This window comes from Panthera pardus, unplaced genomic scaffold (genome assembly GCF_024362965.1).
Source record: "Panthera pardus isolate Hobbes unplaced genomic scaffold, ASM2436296v1 HiC_scaffold_2, whole genome shotgun sequence".
In the NCBI taxonomy this organism is placed as follows: domain Eukaryota; kingdom Metazoa; phylum Chordata; class Mammalia; order Carnivora; family Felidae; genus Panthera; species Panthera pardus.
Window position 1 is genome coordinate 82,578,098 of NW_026526765.1, and position 12,731 is coordinate 82,590,828.

Genomic DNA, 12,731 nt, shown 5'->3' on the forward strand with positions numbered 1-12,731 from the left:
TTATCTACCTATTTTTTAAAGTAAACTACATGCCCAATATGAGCTTTGAACTCAAAACCCCAAGATCAGAAGTCATGTATTCTACTGACTGAGTCAGCCAGGTGCCTCAGCAATTGCATTTTTTTTTTTTTAAAGAGATAGAAGTTTATTGAATATACTGCAAGGAAGCACCAGGCAAAAGAGTAAAGGAGAGACTGCCTGCCAGGAGACAGTGATGGGGGCTACACTTACAGGGGTGGTAGTGAGGAGGTATAAGAATGTATGGAATTTTCCTTTTTTGGTACCTGTGCCAGGTTGTAAGCAGCCCATTGGCCAGCTAGGGCTTATGGATATATTGAAGTGGGCTGTTTGCCCTAAAGACCCTAAAGAGCCTGTTTGCATTCAGTTCAGCGGTCACTGTGGCCCCTTTTACCCATTGCTCAAGCCTGTTGCCTAAAAGTGGCCTCTATATTCCCCCTTGACAGGTCAACAATGACAAATCTTTGGCATTTGGGCAGAGGTATCATCTTCATTAGCTGCTTCATGCCAGACAGGGGAGGCACCTGTCCCTACCTAAAATTGTCAGTCCGTCAGACATTCTGTGCGGTTATAGACCAGAGCATGGTATTAGATCAACAAGCTGATAGGCAATTCGAGTGAAATTCCCTGGTGGCCAGCTCCATAGAATTTAGGGGGAGCGGATCCTCCCATGGTGTGGGCTGGAATCCTTGTTGATTCATGGAATTGTTGGATTCACTCACACAGATAGTAACAGATTTTGCCAATAGATCAAGATGGTGCCTGGATCCTCAGGAACAAAGGGAAAAAAGAAGGGCAGAAAGAAGCAAGGTGACTGAGAGATAGCCAGCATCAGGAAAGCATTCCAACCAATTCCGTTACTAACGTGTGGATTGACCCTGGATGAGCTGCCACACTTTGGGGATGGATGCCTCAGGGGGATGGAGTGGGAGAGAGGACAGAAGTCCTTTGCCCTCACAGGCATGGGCAGTCCAACTTGTTCACCCTCAGACCTTCAGACCACACCTGGGAGCCACCTGGGCTAGAGATCTTCAGTTGTATGAGGTGTACTAGGGTTAGACCACAGAAGGGCTGAGAAGAGTAAAGGAGAGGGAGGAAAGAGTCCCTCCAAAGGGCAAGAGGGGAACTGGTTCCCCCTGGAGTTTGGATCCTCATGGAGGAATAACCTCCTCCTGAGCTTCAGTTTCCCAACGAGTACTAGAATCCATCCACCAAGGGAAGAGTCCCAAGAAGTTCCCAGATAATCCAAGGAAAGTCCCAGACCAACAGAGGTTCCCTGTGAGAGCCACCAAATGTGGGGTGACCCAATCAGGTGAAGGCTGGTGGTAGGGTGGTGAAAGAATTCACCCAAGGCAGAACAAAGGAGATAGAAGTTAATTGAATACACTGCAGGGGAACAATGGGCAGGACAACAAAGCAGAGACTCGACAAGTGCATTTTATTTTTATTTTTACTTTATTTGAAAATTTATTTATTTTGAGAGAAAGAGAGAGTGTGTGTGTGTGCACACGAGTGGGGTGGGGCAGATAGAGAGAGGGAGAAAGAGAATCCCAAGCAGTCTCTGCACTGTCAGCACAGAACCCGCTGCGGGGCTCAATCCCACAAACTGTGAGATCACGACTGAGCCGAAATCACGAATTGGGTGCTCAACCAACTGAGCCACCCAGGCACCCCAGCAACTGCATTTTTAAAATATTGAAAGATTTTACATAGTAAATAAGATTTAGGGAAATTAAAATTTTGAACTACTTTTCTGGTTTATTTCATTCAAATTGGTAATATTGTAGAAGAGGCTGGAGTAGATCTTATCATAATATAATTATACAAGTTTCTTTAAACTCTCCTCCAAATCTCAAAAGACTAGATAATTGCATATTTGTAGTTTCTTGGGTAGGAAAAATGATGAATATTTTTATTTCTTAGGATAAATTAGGTAAAGTATTCCTTTCTGGAAGATTCTGGTAGGAGAAATATATAAATCTTGATTTTCAGTGAATTTTGAGACTTCTGTGTTAGAAATTCTAAGAGTAATTAACAAGTTTGATTTCACCTTCCCTATAATTTTCACCCACTCTTTGACTTTCAACAAACCCATTGTTTATAGATTGTTTCTTCTGGCAAGAAGAACTAATTTTAGAAATGGAGAATTCTTTCAGGAAGGGGAAGAAATAGTAAGATAAATTGCTGTAAGTTTGGGATTATATGCATAATAGTTCATAATCATAAAAAGCTCAAGGTCTGAAGCACGTAATAAATCCTAGTAAACTAAACTGATTTACCATAGATGAAAAAATTGCTATGCTCTTAGTTCAATGGGTCATTTCATCTGAGAGGAAGGCCCTGTGAAAATCAGGAACAAAGTTGACAAATTTCATGGATTGGTCATGGTGAGCAATATTGAATTTCATGGTTTGTCACAGATGAATAGAAAAATTTTAACCCCCCAATACATTTGTAAAACAAATAAATTATTATCAAAGATTGCACATTTTAATAATAATAATGTAACATACATTGATTATTGTTAACCCATGGCCTTTTGGTACATTTTTTTAACAACTATGCAAGTACTCAAATCTCTGTGATTTGTGCATTAGATACTGCACTGTAACCTCATTCAACAAATTTAAATTGCTAATTTCAACCAGGATTACAGAACATTTTACACCAAGCACCGCCTCTGGTTTTTCTTAATATAAAACACAGATAGCTACGTTGCCTTTAAGCATGAACAAAGTCTAGGTACTTTCCTTTTCAATATTTCTCAGTTTGTATAAATTTTCACAAATTGTATCCATTCAAGTTGATTTAAATGTTATGATTGTTTTTCTAGAATACCAGTGTAATCTTTGAAATATATTTTGCTTTATATTGACAAAGGAAATCTACAGGGTGATCTTCACCAAGTAGGAAAAAATTGTATGCGTGTTGCAAGGACCCTATTGACTTATTGAGCTTCTTTTCACAACCAGAGTATGCAATTGTCATATTATTAGTATTGAAGAAAAAAATATGTCTCTAGCTCACATTTAAAAATTAAGCTGTGCTTTGAGGGATTGGTGAAAAGTAACAATCAGATGTTGATAGTACTGAATTTTTCATAAACTGTACCTGACATTTGTCACTACATGTGATATGCCTTTTTTTGAAGGTGACTGCCTTTCTTCCAAGTAGTTCTGACAGATAAACTGAATGTATTTTCCTTTCTGAGTTTAACGTAGGACCACTAAATCCCAGGGCAGGAATACATGATTTTAAAATCTTTTCAGGAAGAATGAAACCTGTTTGCAAAAATGTGTGTTCTCTTTTAACTCTCCTTTGTAGATTTCTGTTAGAATGTTATAAAAGGAGTACTTTAAGTTTGTCCTCCAGGGAAAGAGACGTGCTGAAACATGAAATATTCACCGTGTATTTTTCCAAAATGCCTATTGCTTGTAGATCTTTCATAAAGGCAGTTAAACTGCACATTCAGAAGTATACTCAGTGCACATTCATATACATACCCCAACATGGTTCTGTATGTTGCATTTTGCTTGCATAGAATGTTAATTTTAGTTTCTCTGTAGCAAATTAAAATTAAATTTGTAGAATTTTAGGTAAATGCAGTTCGTTTTCAATTCAACAAATGTTGCTGCCTCTCTAGCCCCTGTGATTAAGCACAGGGATTAAGCACCAGGATTATAGCATTGAGCAAGATGAAGTATCTACCATCAAGTAAAGTCTAATAAAATTTTCCATGTTAACATTGAATTTATTTACACACACATAGCCACTGTCCCCAGTGTTACAATATTTAACAACACAGAAGGATGATTTTCAGTACAAGTGCCAACCTAATAGGCAAAAACCGGAATCATCAGAAATAGGGCAGAATATTGACCACTATGACCAGAATAGCAGACCTACTATCTTGGGGTTCACTTGGTATCACCAATATGGCTTTGAAGAACTAAATCCCAAGGTATTTCAATGCTGTGTCTCTGGTTTCAAACCAACACTAGGTAATCATTTTGAGGTTATGGTCTTAGCCTTTTTATTTACTTATTTATTTTAAAGTATGTCACTGTCCCTCACAAAGCAGAGCATATTAGACTAAAATTTCATTTTTCATATTGCTAGAGTGCCTGGCATGCTTTGAAAGCAAGTCGTTCCTCAAAACATTAAGCATAGAGTATGCTTATGTAAAATGTTGAACATACGGTCATCTGACCCAGCAGTTTTACTCTTAGGTGTATATATGTTAACAAAGCAAAAATGTATGTCAGTACAAAGATTTGTACACAGTGTTCATAGCAGGATTTTTCATAATAGCACAGAGTGAAAAGAACCCAAATGCCCACCAATTGGTGAATGGACAAACAAAATGTGGCCTATCCATATAGGGGAATATCATTCAGCCATAAAAAACTATGGGGTGCTGACAGGTGCTTCCTACCTCAGGGCTGAACTTCAAAAGCATTTGTGAAGTAAAAAAAAGCCAGACCAAAGAGAGTACATATTGTAAGGTTTGTTTTACTAGAAATTTCCAAAATAAGCAATGAGAGACAGAAGGTAGATTAGTCAGTTGCCAGTGGCTGAAAGGAGGGGAGAATCGGTCATACCTCCTAATAGGTGTACGATCTCTTTTGAGGCTAATGAAAATATTATAAAATTAGATAGTGATGAAGTTTGCACAACTCTGTGAATATAGTAGAAACCACTTTGCTGTAAACTCAAAATGAGTAAATTTTGTGGTATATGAATTAGACACCTTAATAAAGCTGTTAAAAAATAAGTACGTACTGAATAGAAATAAAAATTGAAATAATTAACATGATAAAAAAAAGTGGCAGAATGCAAAAGGATTCAGAAAGGGAAGTTAGTTGTTTTAGCCATTTTGTTTAGATTAAATGACCCCCATAATCCCCTTCCTCTAAACATTGCTTTTGAATAAACTTTCTATTTTTTTTGTTTAAGCCTATATGTGATTCTAATCACAAACAGCCTTATATGTGATTCTAATAAGGTAATAAAGTAAAACACTGGTGAAGGGCTAGTCATGACCTTTGAAGAAGGCCTGTGCCCTGAATCTTTGACTAGCTGGTTCCTGCCCTGTCTTCTGGGATCCAGTCTTATTCTGCCTCACCACCATCTGTCCTGTTCTCCATCTGCCCTTCGGCTATACACCACTCAAGATTGCTTGTCACAGATGGCCCATGAAATTCATCTTCATTGCCACTGTTCATTCTTTTTTCTTTTTTTTGTTTTTAATGTTTTTATTTATTTTTAAGAAAGCATGAGTAGGGGAGGGATGGGGGAGGGGACAGAAGATCTGAAGCAGGCCCTGTGCTGAGAACAGCAAGGTGATGTGGGGCTCAAACCCACAAACCATCAGGAGATCATGACCTTAGCCAAAGTCAGACCCTCAACCAACTGAGCCACCCAGGCGCCCCATTCTTTTCTTTTTTTTTTTTTTTTAACCAATTTCTGCTGTGTACCTACAGTCTGTCCAAGCATTGTGCCAGTCATTTTCCAAATTCAAATCATTATTGTCTAACCTCAAAGAGTTATTTTCATCATGAGAAACATAAGGCAGGGGGCAGGAGAAGTGTGGGGAGCCATTGTTTATCCTAAGTGTCTTACCTTAATTTCTCTCACTGAATGATATTCATGCAACTATTTATAGTCCCAGGGATAATGCTGGATTATGAAAGCAAAATAATGACTTAGAACTGTGTTTAAAATGGTGACGTAGATGGGGCACCTGTGTGGTGTGTCAGTTAAGTGTCCAACTCCTGATTTTGGCCTAGGTTATGGGATCAAACCCTGTGTCAGGGTCCATGCCGGGCATAGAGCATGCTTGGGATTCTTTCTGTCTCTCTCTCTCTCTCTCTCTCTCTCTCTCTCTCGGCCCCTTCCCCGTGGATGTGCATGCCTGCTCTTCCTCTCTCTACATAAATAAATAAACATTTAAAAAATAAATAAACATAAAAATAAATAAAATGGTGAAGTAGATTGAATTTGGCTCTCTCTACACGTTCATGGTTAATTGTGATTTTTGAGACATCAGAAAGGCTTGCATGTCTTCATTGTCTCGAATATTCCATTGCTATCTCTGTAGTTCAGTTTCAAACTAATTCTACTTCTTCTAAACTTGTGGTCTTCTCTTGGTACTTTAATTTCTTGAGCACCTCCGGTGGCTTAGGCACTATGGTAGACACAGAAGTGAGGTGTCTGGCCTGGCCCCTCCACCCCTGTGAAACTTACATCCCTCTGCTGCCTCAATTCCATCCTGGAGATTTAATCCATTAGCATCGTATTATGAGACAGAGTTCTCCTGGGAGGGCAGCCAAAAGCAGGGTGGCACAAGAGAAGCGTAAAACCCAGCTAACTCTTTTTTGCTTATCAGTTGTTCTCACTTTTGATGTGCATTGGATTTCTTTCTTTCTAGCAGCAGCTGGCTGCATAAGCCCCCAAAAGTCATTCAGTTTTGTTAATGAAGAAAGGAAGGAAGGCAACATACTTGTACATCACAGACCCACAAGAGACTGAATCTGGGGCAGAGGGCCCAAGTGGCATGCTGTGAAGACCGCAGAGTCTGTCTGATGTTAGCGAGAGGGAAGGGGCAAAGGCCAGCTGATGCTGGAGGAAGGGCAAAGGCAAGGAATTTCCCCCAATTCACATTTTTCCCCCTAAGCAAAAACATCTTTACAATCTGCTAATTTGGAAATGTGAGGAAATGTATTTTGCTTCAACCTATGGACAATTACTTATTTTTTAAAGAGTATTTAAATTTGCTGTATCAAAGTTCTTTTAAGTCTTGTGGAAAATATAACTCTGTGGCTCATATGATTGTGTTTTATTCTCCACTATGAATTATTTAGAGCATCCTCTCTTTTAAGTGTATACCAAAACATCATTAGAGGTTATCTAATAGCCAGCTCATCATTTCATTCCCCCATTGAGGCTTGTGGGCCAATTTTCACCCTGTTATACTCTCCAGAATAATGACACTAATTTGGGATCTTGCTGTGGAATTAAATGCTTATACAGATCCCACCCCCTCTGAGACCATAAACATCTGCCATAACATTTCTTATAGCCAAATAACCCTACTATTACCGGGATGACTGAGAAACCATGAGCGGAATAAAAGAGCTTAGGTACTGGCAGAAGTGTTCTGGGAAATACCGTATTGCCAGTGGTTTGTGGTCTGAAAAGTTTTCACACCATTCCAAATAACCATTCCATTATCCTTAGATTCTCCATTATTGTTTTCTAATCTCAAGGATGAAACTGTATTAGGCAACCATTTAGACTCTGAGATAGTTGTAGACCTTCTTAAGAAGTGTTTACAACCGTTGTTTTCATGCTGATAATATGTTACATATGTTGGTCCTGGATTATGTACATACACTTTCTAGGTCCTTTATGTGCATTATCTCAATCATCACGCTGACCTCGTGAGGTGGTTATTATTTCTTTTTTACCATTTTACCAATGAGAAAACTGAAACTGAATAAATTGTCAAACCACACTGTGTGTCCAATAAAAAGCCCACCCAAAACACCAAAATACAAACTCAGTCTGTCTGGCTCCAGAGCTCCTGCATGTGCCCGTGCACTGCCTCTAGATAATCTTCAGTGACCCTCCCCTTGGGTACAGAGCAGACAGCAAAAAAAATAAATGTAAGAGGATCGGAGGTAGACTTAAGTCCTAAGAAGAAACAAAGCAAAATAAGACCATAGACAGGGATGAGGTGGTGAGATAGAAAATTTCTTAGTCAGGGAAGACTTTTTATAAGGTTTTGAGGTAGAGCAGTCTAGAGAGCCAGCTGACCATGGCAGAGAGTACTTTCTAGGTAAGGTTTTCATTCTTGGAGAAATGAACTGCCCCCCCCCCCCCCGATAATTAGAACGGACTTTATGCAAAGGGCTCAATCATGTAGGTGGTAGAATGGGCAGAGGTTACAATACCACAGCCCCCGATCCCTACTGGTCTCTCATCAAGCCCTTCATCTCTTGTCCCATCCTTTTCTTCCAGACTGCTTTCCTATGAGGTCTTCTCTCTTTCCAGAATGCTTGCTGCTTCTCCTCTCACGTTATGCCAGTACCAACCCTTCCTAGCTCCCTTGCTAGTGCATATCCCTTCTCTCTTCCCTCACTTTCTTGGCCTCTCCATCCAGAATTTGGAACACTGCCCATGACATTCACTTAGCTGGCCTTTTGTACTTTCTGATAACTCCAGTGTTTGTCTTACATCTGGGTGGCTTTCTCTTCCATCCTCCTCCACTTTAGCAAACCCTCCACCTTGCCCTATCCCACTATTTGTTAGCAGATGACTTTGCCCCTATACTTTTCTGAGAAAACCTAGATCATCATGAATGTACTTTAACTTCTCATTTCCATTTTAATAATTATCTCGATCCTTACTCCCTCTAAATCCTTTGATCAATGTATCTCTTTTCCCAACCAAAACAAATATTTTCACCTGAGCTCTCGATCACATTTACCTCCTACTCCGTAGCTGTAGTCTTTTAAATACTCTTTCTGTCTTCTGACTCTTTCTCCAAAGACTCTTTTATATTTAAAAATATTCTTTTGGGGGCACCTGGGTGGCTCAGATAATTAAGCACCCAACTCTTGATCTCAGTTCAGGTCTTGATCTCAGGGTCAAGCCCCTCGCTGGGCTCTGTGCTGAGTGTGAAGCCTACTTAAAAAAAAAAAAAAAAAAATTCTTTCTTTATTTTTATGTTTCCTTTTTTTTTTAATTTTTTTTTAACGTTTATTTATTTTTGAGACAGAGAGAGACAGAGCATGAACAGGGGAGGGTCAGAGAGAGGGAGACACAGATTCTGAAACAGGCTCCAGGCTCTGAGCTGTCAGCACAGAGCCCGACGCGGGGCTTGAACTCTCGGACCGCGAGATCATGACCTGAGCCGAAGTCGGCCGCTTAACCGACTGAGCCACCCAGGTGCCCCTATGTTTCCTTTCTAAATGTAGTATGCACTCATTGTCTGCACTTTCACACCTACCATTCGTTCAATGCACTGCAACTGCCCTCATCATGCTAAACAAAAAACGTGGGCCAGGTCATCCATGCCTACCCAGTAGCTAACTCAAATCTTTGTCCCTACGTTCAATTACCCTTTGTGCAGCTTTTATCACTACTGGCCATTTTTCTTCCCTTGGTTTACCTAACATCACTGTCTCCTGGCTCTTTGCCTGCATCTCTGATTATTCCTTCTTGGTTTCATTTGAGTGCTTCTTTTTCTCGCTTCATCCTTTAATTGTCAGTGTGTTCCAGACCATCTCTTTTCCTTTTACACTTTCTTTTGGGTAATGGCACAGCCATCCCCTTGGCTTTGCCATTATGCTAATGACTTCCACATCAATATCTTCCCCCTAGATATCTCTTGTATATGTTACATCAGCAAATCTAAGTTTCAAGTGGGTGTCTCTCTTTGGATATACTTCAAATTCCTGCAGTTCCCTCAACATATCTGAAACTAAGTAAAATGCCTTCGAGCCATCCCAGGTTTCTCTTAACCCTTAGCCCTTCTCCTTCTACCTTCTCCCTGTGCCATCTCCAACCCCATGTCTTTAGGGAATGAATATCGTTGATTCTATTAATTTTATATTTTTTATATTTGTCTCCTACTCCCTGTCTCCTCTGCCTCTTACTTTGGTTTAGGACATTGTTCTCTTCTGCCTGATCTTCCCTAGCCTTGATCTCTTTAGTCAACACTCCACACTATTGCACAAGTGATTTTTTGAAAATATAAGATAGCTGATATAACTCCCATGCTCTAAAGTCTTCAGTGATTCCTCACTGCTGGCACAAAGTCCATACTCCTTAGAAAAGCGTATCCTAGGATCCTGATCTAAGCTTCTGCTTGGTTCACACAGTGTAATGTAAGGTTTGGAAATATGACAGCCTCATTTTGAAGCCTATCTAGTAACTTTTGTTCTTTCTGAAATTTAGTAAAAAAAAAAAAAAAAATTAGTAAAAAAAAAAAATGGCTTTCAAAGAAGAGATATATTATGGGCCCCTGGGTGGCTCAGTCAGTTAAGACTCCTAATCCTGATTTCAGCTCGGGTCATGATCTCAAAGTTCGTGGGTTCAACCCCCACACCAGGCTCTGCACTGACAGTATGGAACCTGCTTGGGATTCTCTGTCTCTCTCTCTCCCTCTGCCCTTCCTCTGCTCATTCTCTCTCTCTCTCTCTCTCTCTCTCTCTCAAAAATAAATAAATAAATAAATAAATAAATAAATAAATAAATAAATATTCAAAGAAGAGATATATTAAAGTCTAAAAAATGTTGAAGTATATTTAATTAGAAGGTGTTCAATTTGGCAAGACAGACTGAGAAGAGTTAGGTCAAATTTGGAAAGTGTGATATTATAAGAAGCAGGATATGGAATGAAAAGGTAAGAAGGGTTTTCAGAATGGAATTCTGTTCTACATATTATTTAAAGACGCTGTTGTTCCTGTACTATATATAAAAAGAGTACCACTTCAAACAATTCCATTTCTAAAATATTCCCAGTTGTTATTCCTCACTCCATGTAGGCAAGTATAGTCTCCTGTTATGATAAAAATTTTATTAACCAAGCTATCTACTAAAGATTTTATGTAGCAAATTCTTTCTTATTACCTCAAGATTTATTGTTGAATTTGGGCCAACCAAGAAAAATGTTATAGTCACTTCTCCAAAGATAGTTGTAAACCAGATATTCTGGCCAAATTGTTCTAATTTTGAAATCATAGTCATATATTTTACAGTTAAATTCTTCTTTATAAGCTCTCTATAGGCTCTTAGGAGCATACAGAATTAATTATAAATTCTCATTAATTGTTTAGTATTTATAAATCACTTTAAATAATAAAGAGAGGTATCTTTATGCTAAACATCTTACATAAATGAAGCAAATATGACAAAATATTGACATTTATTGGATCTAGGTTGAGGAGGGAGATAGAAATGGTATTTAGTGTCCTATTCTTTATACATTTATGTTTGACAAATTTTATAATGAGAATTATAATATAATGATGATATTGTCAGACCTTTCTAAGTATAAGGATTGCTATATGGGGGCCTCTGTGTTACCTATTAACACAGATTCCAAGTGGATGAATGCATTGTCCATTCTAACACGATATCATTTTGTGTAAAATCATTAACTTTGACTAAGTGAGAATAAAAAGTTTTGATGGTCTTCATGGGTAATGTTTTCTGTATATTATGAAATAATTATTTTATTTCCCCAGGACTTTTCAGCATGGCATGGATGACTCTGCTTCAAATTCCATGAAACCATTTTTTAAGCAACCATTACATTGGTTTTCTTGCATATCACATTTCTACCCTTCTTTACTCAGGTGAGAACCTCTAAATGCTTTACTGTGTAAAATTCGGTGATTTCTTTCAAGTTTAGGAGAAACTTTTACTCATTGAGGGAAATGCATCTCACAAAAAGAACTTACAAAATTTTATATTATATAGGTAAGTAAAAAGTATTACTTCTTTTTTTATTAGCTCAAGAATCCAGGATACAAACTACATAATCATTTACTAACATAGTTTTACTGATATAATGGCAAATTGTTAATTTTTGGAATTTAGTGGTTCTAATTGCTTAGCCATCTTACAATTTATCCTTTTTGATCTATGACTGGGGATTTGACAGTACTACAACTAAGTATCAAAAAAAAAAAAAAGACAGCAAAACTGGATAATTCATTTAACTAACTCAGAGCCTTAGGTAAAAGTTGAGAGAGGAGAAACTTTAAAATTAAGAATAGGGTCTTTAACTTTTATTATTTAATTAACAGCATTTAAACATAAGAAAAATCATTTAAAGCATGAAATATACTTCCAGAATAATCTGATGACATTTGGTGGCATTATATAGAGTGTCAGTTTGATTCTTCACTGAATATATCATTGGAGAGGACCTTTGCTTGGTATCTGTGAATAAATATATCATGTGTAGCTGAAGGAGATATTGTTAATCACCATACATTCTTGATGCACCTTGGAAATACACTATCCATGATTTCACTCTCTAAATTTACTGAGTGTATCTCACTCTTGAGGAACAAGAGTCATACCCAGGAATAAGGGTGTGTAAACCTCCTACACAAAGTCTCCATAAATACAATAGATATACCCTGTTGACCTATTAAGTTGCTGTCTCCGTATAGGTAATGGGGAATCCGAGGTCAGTGACCCATAAGACTCTATATTCAAGTGTATTTTTGTTACTTCACTTACAAATAAAACATTTTCACCATCTCTGATTAACTCCTTATGATTGATTCCTAGAAATGGAATGCCCTCAGTACCCTGTCATTTCAGTACTGAGCAGCTTGCATGTAAATAGACTCTTATGTCATTGAAAAGCAAAGAGCTGACTCTTTAAAATTCATTATTGCACAAATAAGAAGTTGCTTTAATCTTTTAGTAGTATCACTTTCATCTTAATCTATAACCATTGATCTATAATCTATATGCTGTAGAGCCTACATCCTATATATCCTATAGACCTAGGTCCTAGGTCTATAATCTATGCTCTCTAACCATCTATAACTTTAGGCATTGCTCTATAAGACTTGCCCTTCAGGGTCGCTCAGCCTAGAAAGAGGCCTGGAAAGTCAGCATGGAAATGGGTTTATCTTTCAAACAGCTACTTCTTATGTTTAACTTCTTTCTTTCTTCTATACCTG

The 12,731-nt window shown here is 38.2% G+C and overlaps 1 protein-coding gene across 1 annotated transcript in view; it reads left to right on the top strand.

The window, feature by feature from the left end:
- The window catches only part of KIAA0825 (KIAA0825 ortholog), a 385,059-nt gene that overhangs the window by 123,986 nt on the left and 248,342 nt on the right, over positions 1 to 12,731 (top strand). The window contains exon 13 of the mRNA XM_019428780.2: positions 11,274 to 11,384. Within this exon, the coding sequence (XP_019284325.2) occupies positions 11,274 to 11,384 (111 nt within the window). The remainder of the gene's footprint in view (positions 1 to 11,273; positions 11,385 to 12,731) is intronic.